Source organism: Leptodactylus fuscus, chromosome 4, assembly GCF_031893055.1.
Source record: "Leptodactylus fuscus isolate aLepFus1 chromosome 4, aLepFus1.hap2, whole genome shotgun sequence".
Taxonomy (NCBI): domain Eukaryota; kingdom Metazoa; phylum Chordata; class Amphibia; order Anura; family Leptodactylidae; genus Leptodactylus; species Leptodactylus fuscus.
In genome coordinates this window covers 207,195,827-207,218,105 of record NC_134268.1, presented here as the reverse complement: position 1 = coordinate 207,218,105, position 22,279 = coordinate 207,195,827, and the positions used below count along the sequence as shown (strand labels likewise).

Below are 22,279 nucleotides of genomic sequence, written 5' to 3'. Positions count from 1 at the left end.
ATACTGGTTCTGGTGACACTAACCTATCTATCTGCAGGGCTGGGGTGATATGCTGGGTCTGGTGACAGTAACCTATCTATCTGCAGGGCTGGGGTGATATGCTGGTTCTGGTGACAGTAACCTATCTATCTGCAGTACTGGGGTGATATACTGGTTCTGGTGACAGTAACCTATCTATCTGCAGGGCTGGGGTGATATGCTGGGTCTGGTGACAGTAACCTATCTATCTGCAGGGCTGGGGTGATATGCTGGTTCTGGTGACACTAACCTATCTATCTGCAGGGCTGGGGTGATATGCTGGGTCTGGTGACACTAACCTATCTATCTGCAGGGCTGGGGTGATATGCTGGGTCTGGTGACACTAACCTATCTATCTGCAGGGCTGGGGTGATATGCTGGGTCTGGTAACACTAACCTATCTATCTGCAGAGCTGGGGTGATATGCTGGTTCTGGTGACAGTAACCTATCTATCTGCAGTACTGGGGTGATATACTGGGTCTGGTGACACTAACCTATCTATCTGCAGGGCTGGGGTGATATGCTGGGTCTGGTGACACTAACCTATCTATCTGCAGGGCTGGGGTGATATGCTGGTTCTGGTGACAGTAACCTATCTATCTGCAGGGCTGGGGTGATATGCTGGGGTCTGGTGACACTAACCTATCTATCTGCAGAGCTGGGTTGGTGACACACTCACTTTAAACCTCCATACACGCTCAGCACACAGCAGTCCGCTGCCAATATCATCACATGTAGCCAGACCCTTCAATATTCAGCAGCTGCGAATCGACCACCAGATAGGAGAAACTCAGCTCTGCTACATCTGTCTATAAAATTCCCGATTTTTTTTTAACTTTGATGGTCTGACCCACTTAGTTCCATGGCTACTAAATAAACAATGATCTTCTTAGCGCTAATGCAGTGTGATATCTCTCAATGTAAAGTGTCGGAGCTGTAAATTAATCAAGCCAAATTTGCAATCTACCCCATTTAATATATATGCCATCTGCCTCCCGGTAAATAATTAATGCCGCTCCCTTAGTGCGCGTGATACCATTATCTGCCAGGATACAGACAGTGAGAACAAGATAAGAGAACTTGTCAAGTTCAGCACAAGAGATAAAAACTTATTTTAGTTTACTGTAAGCAAACATATAGAAAGTGGCGCCATACTACAGCCACGGCGTCATATGGCGGTATACATGGCTGATGTCTTATAGAAACAACATCAATCTTATCTGTCTCTTATACTTTTTATACTAAATATACAGATGTAGCAGAGTTATCTCGAACTTCTGCAATTGGGTAAACTGCTGTAGCGAGATATCTTATCACAGAAGACAACAAAAACCAAAAAAAAGCCATTGAAAAATGTTTTTCTGACGACTTTTCATCGGCTTTTGTCGACTCCTGTGATGAGATCTCACTGCAGCAGTTTAACCAGTTGCAGAAGTTTGGGTTAACTCTGCTACATCTGTATATACTCCTTAAAAGAGCTTACATACTGTCATATACTACCGCAATGCAGTGCCTAAGTAATACTACTGCACACCACTAAATCATATTGGGTGGGTTTAGGGTTAAGGCAGCGAAAGGGGTTATTTGTAAAGTCACTGGTGGTCCAGGGCGCTGAATAGGTTAATGGTAAAGATCCAAGTGGTTTAGGGTAAAAAGGGTGTTAAGGGTAAAATTCTTGGTGGTCTGGGATAGTAAAGGGGTTAATGGTACAGTCCCTTGTGGTCTGGGATAGTACAGATGTCAGTGCTAAAGTCTTTAATGGTCTTGAGCAGTGAAGAGGTTAATGGAAAAAACCCAGGAGGTTTAAGACTGTCTGTGGTGGTGAAGGACAAGGTAAACAAATGCAGGAGATACCAGGAGCTCCCAGAGACACCCAGAAATCACTAAAAAGATGGCTAAAGTTATATGGGTGCATTTTTTTTAACCCATTAATAGCACTAACAGACCATTTTTTTTAAAAACAAACATTTTTTGTCCGGAAAAGCCCTTTAATCCTAAAAGTCCTAGTGGTCTAGGACAGTGAAGAGGTTAATTGTAAAGTCCCTAGGGGTCTAGGGCAGTGAAGGGGCTACTTGTTCCCCACCTCTGCTGTTACATGTTATATGCTCCCACTAAATATACTGCTTTTATTAAATTCAATGAAGGGAAGTTGTCAATTCTTACATCTAGAATTCTAGTGCCCAAAAAGTTTTTTTTAAAACTTTTTGGGCTTATTTTACATTTTCTCTCATTTACATTTGTAAACTGAATAGGAAAGTGGGCATGGTTTATTGGGACCATGTGTCATCTTCACTGACCCATCCATTCTATTGAACGGGCCGAACCGCAAACGCAGATACGTACAGACCCTGCTCCAGCATATACAGCTCTTAGATTCATCCCGGACTCACAGCTGCAAAAACTATGCCTACATGTATGGGCCCATTGAAATACCCGGGCCCGTACTCTTGCGGACATGTGCATGGAGCCTTAGAATTAAGGGTGTAGCAAATTTATCAAATGTTGTGCAATGTTCGATCACTTTGGTGCAAATCACACCAATGCAGACTCCAGAAATGCTGTATCTGGACTTTGTAGTTGTTTGGACATGTGATTGGAGACACACTGTCATATACTGCTCACAGTACGTAAAGGAGAATCTGCTCTGTACCTTCCTCTCTCTCTCAGGACAGCCCTAGAAATGTGCAGGACATATAGAGAGAGGTACTGACAAGTACTTATGAGAATAACGTACTTTGGTTGTGGTAGAAAGCTTCTATTTAGCTCCAGCATCAGACTAAGTCTGTCTTTCTCCTCCTATCTCCTGTACTTCTTGCTCGCTCCTCCCTTTCTTTCCCCAGACAAATATGGCAGTGATATTCAGAGTGACAGATAGTTTCAGATAGGGATACAGCATTATAAGAACAAACAGAGCCATTTTATACAATAGGATATATGACAAAGTGTCTTATCTTCACCTGTACTATTCGTTTATACAAAGTCTGTTGAAAGAGCAGCGTCTATTACATATTAGTGTCAGGGCCCTTTAAAACACCCCTTTACAGTGACCTGCTTAACAAAGGGCCATGGGTAAATTACTATGCCTTGTCCCTAAGTGGTTGTATTACGGTTACATCTGGCAGGGGGTGAAGCTGACACTGTGCATAGCAATGAGGGTTTCACCTTATCAAGCTGGAGTAGATCACTTACATTAGAATCCTATTCCACTACATGATGTGTATATAACCGCGCAACGTCCGGAGCAGCGTCATACACAGCACTATGTGCTGCGGGGATCAGGGATAAGACCATGACGGAAAAAGCCAAGGTAATTCTTATATGTTCGATGGATTCTGATCTGACACGTATAATTTATTGTCATTGTCTTCATAGTATGGTGGGTCGGTCGTGGCCTTGTAGGGGGACTACAGAGCTCAGCATGTGGCTTTGTACACAGGTTTGCAGACTAATATTTCTATATTTAAAGGGGTTGTCCTATCAAGTATATGATGGGACATCTCACAAAAAAAACCCCTATATATAAATGGGTGGGTATGGAGCTATAGTATAGGACTCATACAATCCTATGAGCTCGCTAGCATATCAACCTTAAAGGGCACCTCCAGGTATAAAACCACTTTCTATAAATGAATAGTACAAGGGAATAGAAGATACTTTGTAATATCAGGCTCCCCTCCTCCTTATCTTGTATCACACTGTTTATCTCCTCCCCCCCTTCTCCATAGACTTCTATGTAACCATCAACTCAGCCTGATAAATGGAGGAGGATACCGATTTACCTGTATTTGTTTGAGTTTTCTCCAACAGTCCAAAGTCATACTGATAGGCAATGAAGATTGTGAGTCCCTCCAAGTGCCCCACCAACCCCCCCTCCCGATGCAAACCCCCACTGTTCCCGTGCCTATTCTGTTGCAGGACAACTCCCAGGACTGTTATAGATATAGAACTATCGCAGCTTGTCTATACCAGGTCTCAATAGTCACAATGTGTTATGGTTGTATTGCAATGTATGGGACAAGCAATTTAATGATCGCAGGTTCAAACTCCCTAGGGTTAAAAAATGTTTTTTTTTAAGTTTTACAAAATATTTTTCATTAACGTTTTGCCCTGTGTTCACAGACTCCTCATTATGTGTTATGTATAATTATGTATGTGTATTATGGGATCTGAGAAAATGGGTAAAAATAGGACACAACCTATTTTTTTTTTACCATCCTGTACAACAGACCATCCAAAAATGTGTCACGTGATTAGCCCTCATTCCTACTTCGTTCTACTTAAAAAGATGGGGCCTCTTCCTACTTTGTCCTATTTAGATAGATAGGGCCCCCTCTTACTCTGTTCTATTAAGATAGATGGAGCCCCTTCCCACTTTTTTCTTTTTCGATAGATGGAGCCCCTTCCCACTTTTTTCTTTTTCGATAGATGGGGCCCCTTCCCACTTTTTTCTTTTTAAATAGATGGGGCCCCCTCTTACTTTGTTCTATTTAGATAGATAGGGGCCCCTTCCCACTTTTTTCTTTTTAGATAGATGGGACCCCTTCCTGCTTTGTCCTATTTAGATAGATGGGGCCCCTTCCTACTTTGTCCTATTTAGATAGATGGGGCCCCTTCCCACTTTTTTCTATTTAGATAGATGGGGGCCCCTTCCTACTTTGTTCCATTTAGATAGATGGGGGCCCCGTCCTACTTTGTTCCATTTAGATAGATGGGGCCCCTTCCCACTTTGTCCTATTTAGATAGATGGGGCCCCTTCCCACTTTGTTCTATTTAGATAGATGGGGCCCCTTCCTACTTTTTTTCTATTTAGATAGATGGGGCCCCTTCCTACTTTGTCCTATTTAGATAGATGGGGCCCCTTCCCACTTTGTTCTATTTAGATAGATGGGGCCCCTTCCTACTTTTTTTCTATTTAGATAGATGGGGCCCCTTCCTACTTTGTCCTATTTAGATAGATGGGGCCCCTTCCTACTTTGTCCTATTTAGATAGATGGGGCCCCTTCCTACTTTGTCCTATTTAGATAGATGGGGCCCTTTCCTACTTTGTTCTATTAAGAATAGTGGTATATTTTATATGGCAGCGCCCCTTTTGGGGCCGGTAGCACCTGCTGTCTCTGAACCCCCTATAACTACATCCTAGCATGTGATTTTTTTCACTGTCATGTGACTGTAGCATAAAACTACATGTGTGAATATTCTCTTAGGTCTCAGGCACACAGTTGAGTGACTGCTCCATATGAGACCGGTGTCGTACGGAGACAAAATACAGCCCCCCTAGCAATGTGCACCCCCATACTTTGCCTCTAGTTTCATACAAGCTCTTCTTTATCTAGGTAATATCTTCATATTACGGTGCTATGTGTAGGCGCCATATGGCGGCACATCCATGCCATAAATCATGTGCAAGCAGCTTTATGTCCATGTCATAAGGCAACGATGCAGTCAGGAAATGTTCCTTCCAGGAAGGAGTTAAATCAGTGTCTTGTGCTGGTAGTAAAAATAGTTTATTATAATAATAAAGTTTTATCTTTGGGGGGGGGGGGGGCAGAGCCGTCCCTTCCTCTGGATCCTTCTCTGCGCTCGCGTCATCTTGGTGCTTGTATTTCGTTCGGGTCTACCCGGCCAAAGATTGCTTCAAAGTCTGAAAAATACTCGCTGGTCCTGGGCCAAAGAAAAGAAATCCACGATTTTCAAAGTCAATGTCTCCGGATCCATCAGGGAATTCCGTTTCAGGGATTTTTTCTCTTCGGACCACAGCGTTTCACTGAGAAAATATGTTTTTGGCAGAATCTCGCAGCGCCCTGATGAGACGGAGCGGCGAAGCGGTCATCCATTAGAAGGACTATTAGACGTTTATAATTGGGAGGGTCACGGGGTCATGTCTGATACGTTGTATCTGCTGCCTACAGGAAACGGGGGCTGATGTGTTTTTGGACTGACGGATTTATCATGTTCCCTGCTGTTTTATGGCTTTATTTAGGGATTCCGTCACTCTCGGGAAGCGGTGATTATTTTTTTCTCCGTGTTGGACACCAAGTGTCCTCTTGCTGGGACCAGAGATGATGCAATCGGTTCAGGGCGAGCCTAGAGTTGGACTGAATTTTCCAAAAGTTTCAGGTTCGGCCTCGACCCAAAACTTTTGATGGTCGTCACCCACAACCCCTAGGGATTCGGCAGTCACGTGTGGCACGCTGACGTCATAGTGCTTTAACACAATAGGACCCCGAGGGGTGGCCAGACACAATGAGGGACCCCAGGAGGGGAGAGGGATGGTCAGTGTCAGTGTTTAGTATGTCTCCGCACCTCCCCCGGGCATCTACGTATTATACGTTGGTGTTTGGGGAGTGTATTAACACTGGTGGGGGCTAGAGAGAAAAATCCAACTGAGCTGGAATCAGCGGCGCGGCTTATTAATTGATACTAAGAACTAGTGTTAATGGAGGCGGTGGAAGGTCCTCTTTAAAACTGCTGTGGTTTTAGTTGCAGTATGTGGCGAGTTTACCGCATAATAGTATAATGGCGCCCTTATGCTCCCAACACAGTATAATGGTCTCATAATGGCCCCACATACCATGTAATGGTTCATTATACCCTCCCCCTACACACACAGTATAATGGCTCTCTTTGTCCCACGAATTTTACTGGCCCCATTTTGAACCTAAACACAAAATAATGGTCCCCTTATATCCCCCACCACACATTATAATAGCCCCCCCCTATATCCCCCACACAGTATACTGGCCCTCTTATATGCCCCATACAGTATAAGATAAGATAATCCTTTGATGGCCCCCTTATATCCCCCACAGAGTATAATGGCCCCCTTATATCCCCCACACAGTATAATGACCCCCTTATACCCCCCACACAGTATAATGACCCCCTTTTACCCCCCACACAGTATAATGACCCCCTTATACCCCCCACACAGTATAATGGCCCCCTTATATCCCCCACACAGTATAATGGCCCCCTTATATCCCCCACACAGTATAATGGCCCCCTTATATCCCACACACAGTATAATGTCCCTCTTATATCCCCCACACAGTATAATGGCCCCCTTATATCCCCACACAGTATAATGGCCCCCTTATATCCCCCACACAGTATAATGGCCCCCTTATATCCCCACACAGTATAATGGCCCCCTTATATTCCCCACACAGTATAATGGCCCCTTATATTCCCCACACACACTTTAATGGCCCCATTTCACCCACACAGTATAATGGTTCCCTTATTCCTCCAGACACTATAATGGACATATCCCCCTAATATAGTGTAATGACCCATTTCCCCCACATACAATATAATGCCCCCCTTAAGCCCCACACAGTATAATGGCCCCCTTATATCCCCCACACAGTATAATGGCCCCCTTATATCCCACACACAGTATAATGTCCCTCTTATATCCCCCACACAGTATAATGGCCCCCTTATATCCCCCACACAGTATAATGGCCCCCTTATATCCCCCACACAGTATAATGGCCCCCTTATATTCCCCACACAGTATAATGGCCCCTTATATTCCCCACACACACTTTAATGGCCCCATTTCACCCACACAGTATAATGGTTCCCTTATTCCTCCAGACACTATAATGGACATATCCCCCTAATATAGTGTAATGACCCATTTCCCCCACATACAATATAATGCCCCCCTTAAGCCCCACACAGGATATAATGGTCCCCTCTGTCCCCCCACACAGTATAATGGCCCTTTCTGCTCCCACACAGACTAAGGACCCTTCTGCCCCCATAATGTATAATGGCCCTCTGTCCCCATAACATATAATGGCCCCATATCATGCCCTGACAGTGGACAATGCCTCCGGGCTTCACCATTACTTAGATCTCTTTTCTCTGCCCCTTCTCTGAGGACCGGTGTAAGAAGTTAACCCTATGGACACTGGAATGGTCAGGGAGTTGGAAGTTGTAGGTATTGTTGAAGCGCTGCTCAGTCCCCATCCTATTAAAGGGCAATGGGCGCCACTATCTGTATTGATGGACGTGATCATAGTGGACCCTTCGTGGGCCCCCCTGGAGCTCAGGGCCCTGGGTTGGCTGGGTGTTGATGATGGCGCTGACAGGGATATGTCATTGAGACATTTAGGAAGATGTCATAGGTGGAGGTCTGTGCCTTGTGCCTATGAGCTTCAGTGCACATTAACATTACAGACAGGAGGTTTATAAGGTAGATCTGTGGAGACCTGAAGACTTCCAAGTCAGAAGACGAAGCAGTGTTGCATTAAGAGTGACTTGAGATCTGCTGCTAGAGATGACAGGTCACAGAGTCGTGGCCCCCCCACCAATGTCATGTCTTAGTGACCCATCAGAGAAGGCTTAATAACAAGTTTAGGGATTCTGAGGATAGATTATGCCATACTGCCATCTAGTGGTGTCACTAGGAATTACATGGTTTGTCATTTATTTTATATCCTACTAATATTATAAGTGTGAAAGTTTGTGTGTTTGGATGTTTGTGAGTTTGGGTGTTTGTTCCTCAATCACGCTAAAACGCCTGGACGGATTTGCGTGCAATTTTCCACAAACATAGTTTTCCCTTAGGATTGAGTCGCAGGCTACTTTTGGTGCCACTAAACAACATGGCTTCCTAGCAGGAGACTCACAAAAGCAGGACTCCTAGCCCCAGCTATAGACTCACACACACTGCCTGGCATTTCCTGCCTCAACCTGCCTGCACACTCCTTACTGTCACCTCAGGAGTAGCCCTCACTCTACTCACTCACATTTACATATATCTTTCCACTATATAACAGATCACATTGTCTGTATCACGACATACACAATACAACACATCACATTGTCTGACACAATACAACACATCACATTGTCTGACACAATACAACACATCACATTGTCTGTATCACGACATACACAATACAACACATCACATTGTCTGACACAATACAACACATCACATTGTCTGTATCACGACATACACAATACAACACATCACATTGTCTGTATCACGACATACACAATACAGCACATCACATTGTCTGTATCACGACATACACAATACAACACATCACATTGTGTGTATCACGACATACACAATACAACACATCACATTGTCTGTATCACGACATACACAATACAACACATCACATTGTGTGTATCACGACATACACAATATAACACATCACATTGTCTGTATCACTAGATACACAATATAACACATCACATCACATTTGCTAGCCCACCAAACTTTTTAAAGCACTTTTACAGTTTCACACGTCTGTGTCCGCCCAATTCTCAAATCACCGCAGACGAAGTCGCGGGTAAAAGCTAGTATTTTATATATTATTGCCATAATAATTTGCTAAATCAAGTTTTTTTTCTTAAACATATTTTTAAGGATTTTTTTTTTTGCTTCCTTCATTTCCTTGTAACCACGTGTATTATTTTTTTAAAAGAGCACTGTATCATGTAATTTTCACTCTGACCACTAAACCTAATTTCAGACTGGGGTTTTCTTGGCAGCAGTATTACAATAGAATATAGTCACAGTTTTACAATAGAAGATAACGCCACTATAGATAACACCACTGTCCCATCGTTACATCCACTACTGTCACAACTTATTCCTGCACAGAACATGCCTAGAAAACTCTCCCATGGGGCTACGCTGTAAAGCACATCACTAAATGCTGTAAACGGAGCAGAAGAGAAGCCCACACAAGATGGCCACCCCCATAGTCAAGTACAGAGTAAAAAAATCTATATTCAGAAATAAAATATATATGATAAAAAACGATAGATATCGCTAGTTTTAAGAAATATATATTAAAAATTGCTATATGTTACTTTTAAGGGAAGGCAAATTTGGCCCCACCCACTTCCACATTGACTCCACCCATTACCATTCATTTCTCTTTGTGTCTCCACACAGTATAACGCCCATAAAGTCATCCTAACATAGTATGTCCTCACATTATAATGTCCCCTTTCAAATGCTCCCCCAGTTTAATGCTACCTCCACCTACCCCCCATTTTAATGTACCCATTCATCTGCCCTCAGTTTAATGTCCCCTCCAGCAGCCCCCACAGTTTAATGCCCCCCTGAAGTTACCCCTGCAATATTATGTCCCTCTCCTGGTACCAAAGAAACATAAAATCCTAATACTTACCTCTCCTTGCCCACTGACCAGGACATACCTCCCACTGACCGGGACATACATCCCACTGACCGGGACATACATCCCACTGACTGGGACATACATCCCACTGACCAGGACATACATCCCACTGACTGGGACATACATCCCACTGACCAGGACATACATCCCACTGACTGGGACATACCTCCCACTGACCAGAATATATATATCACTGACCAGGACATACCTCCCACTGACCGGGACATACATCCCACTGACCAGGACATACATCCCACTGACTGGGACATACCTCCCACTGACCAGAATATATATATCACTGACCAGGACATACATCCCACTGACTGGGGCATATATACCACTGACCAGGGCATACATCCCACTGACCGGGGCATACATCTCACTGACTGGGACATAATTTCTACTGACCGGGATATACCTCCCACTGACCAGGACATACCTCCCACTGACCGGGACATACCTCCCACTGACTAGGACACCTCCCACTGACTAGGACACCTCCCACTGACCGGGACATATATACCACTGACCAGGGCATACATCTCACTGACCGGGACATAATTTCTACTGACCGGGATATACCTCCCACTGACCAGGACATACCTCCCACTGACCAGGACATACATCCCACTGACTGGGACATACCTCCCACTGACCAGAATATATATATCACTGACCAGGACATACATCCCACTGACTGGGGCATATATACCACTGACCAGGGCATACATCCCACTGACCAGGACATACATCCCACTGACTGGGACATACCTCCCACTGACCAGAATATATATATCACTGACCAGGACATACATCCCACTGACTGGGGCATATATACCACTGACCAGGGCATACATCCCACTGACCGGGGCATACATCTCACTGACTGGGACATAATTTCTACTGACCGGGATATACCTCCCACTGACCAGGACATACCTCCCACTGACCGGGACATACCTCCCACTGACTAGGACACCTCCCACTGACTAGGACACCTCCCACTGACCGGGACATATATACCACTGACCAGGGCATACATCTCACTGACCGGGACATAATTTCTACTGACCGGGATATACCTCCCACTGACCAGGACATACCTCCCACTGACCAGGACATACATCCCACTGACTGGGACATACCTCCCACTGACCAGAATATATATATCACTGACCAGGACATACATCCCACTGACTGGGGCATATATACCACTGACCAGGGCATACATCCCACTGACCAGGACATACATCCCACTGACTGGGACATACCTCCCACTGACCAGAATATATATATCACTGACCAGGACATACATCCCACTGACTGGGGCATATATACCACTGACCAGGGCATACATCCCACTGACCAGGGCATACATCTCACTGACCGGGACATAATTTCTACTGACCGGGATATACCTCCCACTGACCAGGACATACCTCCCACTGACTAGGACATACCTCTCAATGACCAGGACATACCTCTCACTGACCAGGACATACATCCCACTGACCAGGACATACCTCTCACTGACCAGGATATACATTCCAGCAAATTCTGGGAAGGTTCACAGATTTGAATCAAATCAGATCAAACAGGCTTTATTGGCACGTCCGAATAGATATTTGGCATTGTCAAAGCTAGTAAAGTGAGGGGGGGGGAGTTGGGGGTTCGTGGGGAGAGTGGGGGGGTTGATTTGGGGTATAACAGTCCGTGGAGTCTCATCTTCCTCTTGTTTGGTGGCAGCTGGACACATATTGGGCAGCGATCTCCACAGTGGACTCCTCTTCTCCCAGTAGGATGTAGATATGTCTACTTTGCTCTGATGAGAAGCAATAACGTCAGAACAGCTATCTGCAGATCGGACCTTCTTCCTTTTAGAGGAGATATTCTGTTTTAGCTATTATTTCCAGATTATTCCTATATGGATTCATCTGTAAGGAACTACCTTCCAAAAGGTGGCGCTAGAGTACATTCTTTTACAGCATTATGGTCTTATTCGCATATGTGGTTTATTACAATTCAAAGATAAAATAGTTTGGAAAGATTTATAAAAACTATACAAAAGAAATGTGGGGGCGCCGGGATCTTATGCCCAGAACTGTGACGTATAGTAGCGGGTGTTTTCAGACACAGGGATACCTAGTGTGTATGTGTTTCACAATAACCTTTTACCTTTATATTTATTCTAGGGAAAGGGGGGTGATTTGAACCTTTAGGGTTTTTTTTTTTTTTTTTTTTTTATAGATATATATTTTTTAAAACTTTCTTTTTAAAAGACCAGCCGCCATAGGCTGCAAGGCTAATACCCCACAGGGCGATACGCAGTGCTAAATTGCTGTGGGAAAACCCGTAGTTGCAGTTCTTCCCGCAGCACCTTGAACAAAAAGTTCACAGAGTTTTCCTCTACTGACTTTCTGTTACCATTATATCTACGATTATGGGGATATTGTCACTTCTTAGGGAAAGACCACCTTGTAGGTGTGTGGAGTCTTACAAAGCCATTTTCACTCCACTGTGTTCAAAGGAGCTTCCCATAGAGGGCAGCATACAGAGGGCACTGTTTCCCTATTTACATCTTGGGAAACATATTTGCATATTCTTCCCATGATCCCCCACAGTGGAGCGAAAATGGCTTTGTAAGACTCCACAACCTACAAGGTGGACTCTCCCTAAGGAGTGACAATATCTGTAATATCTAGTAGTATCTATAATAATCTGGTCTAGCCAAGTCAGTTTTCCCTAGGCTGTGCTGATGAGATCCAATCCGATTGAAACACTGATGTCCAAGATGGGATACCGACTTGGCAAAATCCCACATCATTACAACAAAGGCTTGTTGGAAAGTCAGGCATGATGTTCAAGGGAGCTTCCCATAGAGGGCAGTATACAGAGGCACTGTTTCCCTACATCTTGGGAAACATATTTGCATATTCTTCCCATTATATCTACGGGGAAGGCATTAGTGTTTCCGTAAATATAATTGACATGCTGCAAATTGCAGTGTGTCCGTGCTGAGGTTGGAAATGCTACGTAGGCATGGGATTTGCATGAATCCTATCCACTTTGTAGATACTGTAAAATGCTGCGATTTTTCTTGTGGCATTACTGCCGCGTGCAAATCACGGCATTTCCGGCCCATGGGGCCCCGACCTCAATGTATGGGGCTGGGGGGAAATGGCCTTGTGGGCTGTTTTCTGACTTGGGGGGAATCCTGCAATGCAATGCCCATGATCACTGAGTGAACACTGGTCATGGGTAATAGCTCCGGGTCTCTGATGTAGAATACAGTGGAGACCCAGTTGCTTTGGCGGCCACGCTGCAGGAGAGCAGCTGCCATCTTTAAAGACTATTACAGCGGAAGTCGAGAAGCGGTTAAAGGATGCAAAGGGTTGGACCTGGTGGAAGTGGTGAAAGGTCCTTTTTAACCTCTTAAAGACCTTCCGTACATGTCCTTGCAAGGTTAGCCTGCAGCTATGGGATCGGGATGTTACTACAGCCGCACATCCCATAGAAAAGGCAAGGACAGTTTGTTAGGGTTATTGTTTACACACTATGGGAGCCGCCATAACGGGGCTCCGCTCTGACCTGGTAGTCACATGACCGCTAAAGAGACAGGAAATCTGAGGGAGGCTATATCTCTCCCGTAACCTGGGCTGTATATACTGTATCATTAAAATATGAGCTCATGAAGGGGCACAATGTGTTAAAAAATAATAATAATAGTGCAAAGGTATAGAACAGCAGCTGAAATACTTCATGAGAGCTTTTTTGGATTTCCTTTTTAGACCTAAAAAATAACCATGTAGTTTTCACTTTGGCCACTAGATGTCAGCGCAGTTCACAGAGCTTGGTGCTTTTCAACGTTGCTGTAAAATGTAAAAATAAGTGTAAATAATAGCTATCTACAGTATATGGGCCATATAATACCGCCATATGATCTCCAGATAGTTGATATTTATTAGACATTGTTTTCTTCTTTGTCTTCAGTTATTCACAGAAACAAAAGTCTAACGCAGACAAATAAAGGAAAAACTAGACTAGAGTAATGGCTGAACATAAACCTAGTCTATAATACCCCCCTCTCCGAAAATATTTTACACCCTTGAACGTGATCAGTTTCCATATAGAGGTTTACTAACATTTTCTATATCTTACATTACTTATCCTGTGCTGAGTTACAGCCTGTATTATTCTCCAGAGCTGCATTCACAATTCTGTGAGCTTCAGAGCTGAAATCTCCTAGCACTGCTCAGTGTGTAGACGACGACTGAAACCGGATGAAGAATAATCTACATGCCACCCTGTTTTTTTCTCTGACATCACTAGATGATAAAGTCCTTTTTATCCAGGATTTCTGAGGGACTCCAAGTGCAGAGGAGAATGTGGCCTTGAGGAGATGTCATCAACATCAGATTAGTGAGGGTCCAACAACCAGCCCACCCACCGATCAGCTCTTTTAAGAAGCTGATGCACAGAGAATGGAGCAGAAAGCAGACAGCAGTGGCCCTACCAGATACTGCAGATCAGCCCTATTCACTTAAATGGAAGCTAAGCTGCAGTGACTCAGTTCTGCCACTACACAAAGAACAGCACTGTCTGCTTCCTGCTCCGTTCTCTATGTATCAGCTTTTGGTGGGGTACAAGGAGTTGGACTCACATTAGTCTGCTATTCATGACCTATCCATAGCAGTAATAACAGTTGTATTTGCAGGTCTGACTATTACATACACATGGTTGTAGGGAGTTACTGGATTCACTTGTTAGTGTATGGTGCGAATGGGCCTTGAACCTAGGTTGCAGTTAACTCTTACTTTACTGGTGATGACTTTGTGCTAACAGTGTTGCTAACCATCTCTAAGAATAAACAGTCTCTACAATTTGGGAATAGCGCTCTCTACTGCTTTTATCTGTATTCAGCCTCGGTACACCGGGTGCCCTTTTTAGTGAACATGGTTTTGTCACACTTTTCGGCAGTACTGTCACTTCTGTGCGGCAGCTCTGATATTCGATTCTTCTGTAAGCTCTCTCTGCCGTCCCTGGCCACGGATGCCGTAGCCCTTGCCTTAGAGTGTACTGGCACTTTAAGAAATTTCACACCTTGCTCTCTGATCTCAGTCAGTCTCTTGCACCTGGGGGCTATTTTAGGTAACTTATTTCGCAGTGGTCTACCTCAGCAAAATCCTCCTAGCTTGTTAGTGAGCTGCAAAGGTGCCCGTCTGTACTCTGCCTGTTTACCAGCTACCTTGGACCTCTTCTGTGATCCTGATCCAGTGTCGCCTGCCCTGACTTCTACTTGCTTTACCATATTGACCCTGTGCCACCAGCCCTGACCTCGACTTCGATTACCATATTGACCCTGTGCCGCCTGCCTTGACCTCTGCTTGGATTACCATATTGACTCTTGCTGTCTGCCTTATCCACTGCTTGGATTACCATATTGATCCTGGGCCACCTGCCCTGACCACTGTTTGGATTGCCATAAAGACTCTGTGCTGCCTGCCCTAACCGCTAGTTGGATTACCATTTTCACTCTGTGGCACCAGCCCTGACCTCTGCTTGGATTACCATATGGACCCTATGCCGCCTGCCCCGACCTCTGCTTGGATTATCATATTGACCCTTTGCCACCTGCCCTGACCTGTACTTGGATTTCCATATTGAATCTATTCCACCGATCCTGACCTCTGCTTGGACTACCATATTGACTTGTTGCTGCCTGCCCTAACCACTAGTTGGATTACCTTATTGACCCTGTGCTGCCTGCTCTGACCTCTGCTTCGATTATCATATTGACCCTGTACCACCTGCCCTGACCTGTATTTGGATTTCCATATTGAATCTATGCCACCAGCCCTAACCACTGCTTGGATTACCATATTGACCCTGTGCTCCTACCCTAACCACTAGTTGGATTACCTTATTGACCCTGTGCTCCTACCCTAACCACTAGTTGGATTACCTTATTGACCCTGTGCTCCTACCCTAACCACTAGTTGGATTACCTTATTGACCCTGTGCCACCTGCTCTGACCTCTGCTTGGATTAATATATTGACTCTGTGCCGCCTCCCCTACCCCTGTTTGGCTCTGCCAGCCCTGACCTCGGGCCTTTCCTTGGTTATTCTCTTGCCTGATCCCACAGAGCTCCACACTGGTGTCTCTAATCTCACCTGAGTCTACTGTCATGTACATCGGGACGACTCCTAGAGTTAGTGACCTGGTAATTCCTTGCTTCAAAGACCAGAGTAAAAACCAGGGGGTTACTTACACAATGTCCTCAGGAGTAGCCCATTTAGGTGACACAGTGGGTCCGTACCCGTTACATGTTATGGAGCACTTCATTCCTTTCCCCATTGAACAATCTCCCTCTCCCCATATATGTCCCATTGGCTGCCAAAAGCTACACGTACACAACCTATTGTTAGCCAGACTTGTCCTAGTCTAGGAGAGGGGTACATGCTTGCTCTTTGGGCGCCCCTTTTTGACATAAAGTGCCCAAGTCATATATAGAGATTCATTTTGGGTTCAGGTGGCTCCGGTCATTCTGGGATGAACAAATTTGGACAGAAGCAAAAGTGACATTATTATACTGTCTAAAAAAACCGAACAATTTGGAATATTTGGGTCGAACCCACCTCAGACTAAAGCGGTTGGCTCATCTTTAGTGACATACAAAAGTGACTGCTTCCCCTTCGGCACGGGAGATTTGCCTCTCTTCTGGAAGTCCAGAAGGTCACCTCTTTTTTTGGGAGAGTTGTCAAGTATGTTGTTAGCTCCTTGAAGTATCATTCCTGTCCCGCATTGTCGAAGTCTGCGGGCTTGTTGACACTCCGTGCCCTTCTAGCAGGGCAGCCCATAGGCGCATGCCTACTGTGCCTAAAAGTCTACCCTAAATGTAAATGGGTCTAAACAGGGCCAGTAATAGGATAACATACTTTACAGTTCACTTCAATTCCCTGACAACCTACAGGCATTGTCCCAATTTTTATGTCCATGGCTTGAGCTTGGCCACTGGAGGGTTAATGCTGCACGCAGTCGGTGAGCTAGAAGCCTATAGCTGCAGCAGCTGAGCGAGGCAAGCAATAAGGCCGCTGAGCAATGCCGCCTGCAGTTTGATGTGAGACACGTAGTGCAGGCAGCCAGTTTGGAGGGTGCTGGTGTAATCCAATGAATGCAGGGAGCATAAGGCTGGATGTTGAGGCTCGGAAGAAATGGTCAGCGATTGGGCTATGTCTGCGCCCAGGGATGGGGGTGACAGGTTGTTGTGTGTGTTTGTGTTTCTCCTAAGGAATGACTGAACCCATACATGCAGCCCCCACGTCCACCATGCTACATCTCAGGGACAATGTGGGTGACATTGCTGATAATAAAGATTGGGAATAATGCATTGCAGTGTATTGCCTGCACAGCAGAATAACAGTACGACTCCACTGCATCGCTGAGGACACTATGCTCCTTGTAAACACGTCTGTGCCATCCAAGGATTCGTCCTATGTGGAAGACAGCTTGTGCCTAGATTGCAGACGCAGGCGCTTGGCTTTTTAATATATGGCTGAGTGGAGAGTTTGGTGACTTGCTGCCGTGTCTCCGAATCATGGAGTGTGTCTCTGAGGGGAAGGCGATCCAGACACGAGTCCTGTGCTGATGGCATTCCTCTGTCCTCCTCTTCATGCAGTGCTGTGGATTGGGACATCGGCGGAGAGTACGGGTTTCCTATGTAAGTTTAATGGTTACCTATGGATTGTCATCCCACAATGTTCCATTTCTCATAAACATTGGAGTGGAGGGAAATCTCGGTGTCATGTGGATTGGACTCCAGCACTTCCGAGAGATGTCTCCATAGATATGGAGTTGTCTATAGATGTATCTACACGTATCTAGATATTATGCTTCATTGCTGGGTGTATGTGGTACTTATAGAAACTTCCATAATATTGCACCGGACATAAGCACATGACATAAAGATCCCAATGGATAACTATCTATCTATGTATCATCTATCTATCTATCTATCTATCTATCTATCTATCATCTATCTCCTATCTATCTATCTATCTATCTATCTATCTATCTATCTATCTATCTATCTCCTATCTATCTATCTATCTATCTATCTATCTATCTATGTATCATCTATCTTCTATCTATCTATCTATCTATCTATCTATCTATCTATCTATCACATATCAATCTATCTTATATCTATCCGTCTATCTATCTATCTATCTATCTATCCATATTTCTATCTGTCTATCTATCTCCTATCTATCTATCTATCTATCTATCTTATATCAATCTATCTCATATCTATCTATCTATCTATCTATCTATCTATCTATCTATCTATCCATATTTCTATCTGTCTATCTATCCATATCTCTATCTATCAATCTACAGATCCACGTCATGCAGCCAGACTATAGACATTTTATCTATGTATCTACGTATTATCTATCTGAAATCTATCTATCTCCTATCTATCTATCTATCTATCTATCTATCTATCTATCTATCGCATATTAATCTATCTCCTATCTATTTATGTCCTTTCTTTCTTTCTTTCTTTCTTTCTTTCTTTCTTTCTTTCATCTATCTATCTATCTATCTATCTATCTATCTATAATCTATCCTTTAAACTATCTGTGTACTGTATCTCTGTCTATGTAATCTATCTATCTATCTATCTATCTATCTATCTATCTATCGAATCTATCTATCTATCTATCTATCTATCTCTATCTATCTATCTATCTATCTATCTATCAAATCTATCTATCTATCGAATCTATCTATCTATCTATCGAATCTATCTATCTATCTATCTATCTATCTATCTATCTATCTATCATCTATCTATCTATCTATCTATCTATCTATCTCCTATCTATCTATCTATCTATCTATCTATCTATCTATCTATCTATCTCCTATCTATCTATCTATCTATCTATCTATCATCTATCTATCTATCTATCTATCTATCTATCTCCTATCTATCTATCTATCTATCTATCTCCTATCTATCTATCTATCTATCTATCTATCTCTATCTATCTATCTATCTATCTATCTATCTATCTATCATCACATCTATCTATCTATCTATCTATCTATCTATCTATCTATCTATCTATCATCTATTGTATCTATCGTATCTATCTATCTATCTATCTATCTATCATCACATCTATCTATCTATCTATCTATCTATCTCCTATCTATCTATCTATCTCCTATCTATCTATCTATCTATCTATCTATCTATCTATCTATCTATCTCCTATCTATCTATCTATCTATCTATCTATCTATCTCCTATCTATCTATCTATCTATCTATCTATCTCCTATCTATCTATCTATCTATCTATCTATCTATCTATCTATCTATCTATCTATCTATCTCCTATCTATCTATCTATCTATCTATCTATCTATCTCCTATCTATCTATCTATCTATCTATCTATCTATCTATCTATCTCCTATCTATCTATCTATCTATCTATCTATCTATCTATCTATCTAAACCTAGACTGATAGTGTGTGTATCTATACCTACTTGACATTGTCACCTCTGTATAAACCAGTGTATATAGTATATACTACAGCACATTCCAGTACTACCAGCACATTACGCGATTTCTCATAGATATATCCAGTCACTGACCTGTGGCTTTCATAGACTGAAACAAGACGGAAGGAATGTCAGCTTGTCATTACTGCAGAGCGCCTCCTCGCTGGACGCTGCAGATGTCGATGTCTCATAGCAACAGCGCTGTCATGCCCTTGCTTTCCATCCATGATACGGTCACACGTATGTGGCAGCGGCTGCTCGGGGGCAGATATATAATGTGCATGCTCCAGACTGCAGAGACAGCATACATGTATGTGTGAATAGGCACGTAGTGTTGGAGTGACACCGATGATTGATGTGCAGGTAGTATATGACATAGTATGTGTATAGGTGCGGTGTCCTATGGGAATACTATAGGCTTATTATATAAGGATTAGGCGTCCAGAGGTCAGGGGATGTAATATTGTATGTCTGGTGATTACTTGACAGATTTCTATTATTGTCATACCACAGTTTGTCCAGCAGATGTCACCCTATAAAAGCTGGTATCCGGCAGAAAGCGAAATGGTAAAAAGGAGCTATCACTTTAATGACAATCCTCTAGTCCCTACTAAATCTGTGCTATGGCCCAATGCAGACGGTAGAACTTCATGCAAAAGTTACCAAACTCTTTGCTTTATGTTGAAACTCGCACGTTAGATCAAGCCTGAATATGGCGAAGTCAGCCATGAAGGTGTACCCCACCAGGGAGCGCCATCTTGATCCTCGATCATGTCTTCAGCCATTTTTTTCCCCTATAGAAAAATGCCTATAAAAAGACAATACCTAGAGCATGCCTCAATTCACACACACAAAAAAAAATGCTTTGGAATGCAAATACTTAAGAACTTGAAAAAAAAACAAAACTGCAATTTTAACTCTGGCCACTAAGCCTAACAATACACTTGTCACTTGACAATTCTGTAGAGGTTTTCTTTGCTGCAGTGACCTCAATTACATCACAAACAGTGTTACAATAGAAGATAACACCTCTTTAGATAACACCACTCCCATTCAAGTCATTGGGGCTGAGCTGCAATACCAAATACAGCCTCTATGATATGCATGTCGCTGTGCTTGGTCTTCAGTGAAGAGGTTGCAGTGCTCATGCCGTTCAGATCCTCCGGACGCAGATCTGAGTTGAAACCGGGACATACCTCCTGCCGACCGGGACCGCGGGACAGGACACCAAATCAGTGAATGTCCCGCAGAATCGGGGACGGTTGGGAGGTATGCAGTATAGTTTGTGGGGTACACGGGTTTCCCAGGCAACTGCTTTTTAATGCGTATAGGTTTCCATTCGGGGGATTCCCAAGTGGACTCCCCGAATGGAAACCTGAACGCAGATGTGAACCGGGCCTAACAGTCACTGATGTAAAACTCTGAGCAGACACTGATGTGTGAATAAGGACTCACTGGTAACATAGATCATGGATCATCACCCCTAGGTCGGAGGTATGGGGTTACACATATAGAAATGCTTCTTCCCGTATTTCCTCGGGTGCCTGCTACAATACTATGCGCTAAAACAGAAATGACTACAAAGGCCACAACAGCTGTCCCAGATTAACTTTGGGACTCATCTAGGGTTCAGCTTTGGATAAAATAATCCCTATTTCAGGAAGGTCTGTGCGAATGAAGGCAGAAGGATCTGCTCCGGGGGCCGTATAGACTGTAGCGACACATGCACCAATGTAACCAATGTGGATATCAGGTGCGACAATAAAAACCTCCCCATAAGAACGTCTTGAAGAGGTCTCATTGTACGTGTATCTCTCTATATTATAAAAATGAATGCTTGTCTATCTGTCTGTTCTCTATGTGCTACCAAACGACTGGACCGATCTTCACCAAATTTGGCACACAGATACTTTAGGTGTCCGAGAAGGTTTAAGATGAGGCCCCAACTCACTCGGACATACCGTTCCAGAGATACAGCTTTCCCAACATCCTGACCCCCCATTAGCCAATACAAACCTGCAAGTCTTTCACTTATATTCCAACTGCAATACACACGGTCACTCCACATGTACAACACAACACTGATATCCAAGCTGAGATACACACATCCAAGGATTAGTTACACAGGTAAGCACCCAGTATCACATGCCAGTGCCAGAGGATTACATACACGCGTATGTACACAGTTCCACACGCCAGGAGATTAAATATGCGCAACCCAAAAGATTAGATATGCACGTCTGTACACAGTACCACTCGCCAAAGGATTAGATACACAGGTCTACACACAGTTCCACATGCCAGAGGATTAGATACGTGCATCTGCACAAAGTACCACACACCGAAAGATTAGATACGTGCATCTGCACGCAGTTCCACATGCCAGAGGATTAGATACGCACATCTGCACAAAGTACCACACACTGGAGGATTAGATACACAATTCAGCACACAGTATCACACGCCAAAGGATTATATACGCGCGTCTGCACACAGTTGCACAAACCA

General features: G+C 43.7%; 1 protein-coding gene across 3 annotated transcripts in view; it reads left to right on the top strand.

Annotated features, from left to right (window-relative positions):
* Positions 1-22,279, top strand: part of CACNB2 (calcium voltage-gated channel auxiliary subunit beta 2) — a 207,039-nt gene that overhangs the window by 48,310 nt on the left and 136,450 nt on the right. Inside the window, exon 1 of one of the 3 annotated variants that reach the window (XM_075271722.1) lies at positions 17,390-17,913. The exons of the other annotated variants lie outside the window; for them this stretch is intronic. Coding sequence (XP_075127823.1) covers positions 17,866-17,913 — 48 coding nt within the window. The 5' untranslated portion in view covers positions 17,390-17,865. Of the gene's footprint in view, positions 1-17,389; positions 17,914-22,279 lie in introns of those variants that run through there. 3 annotated transcript variants of the gene reach the window in all.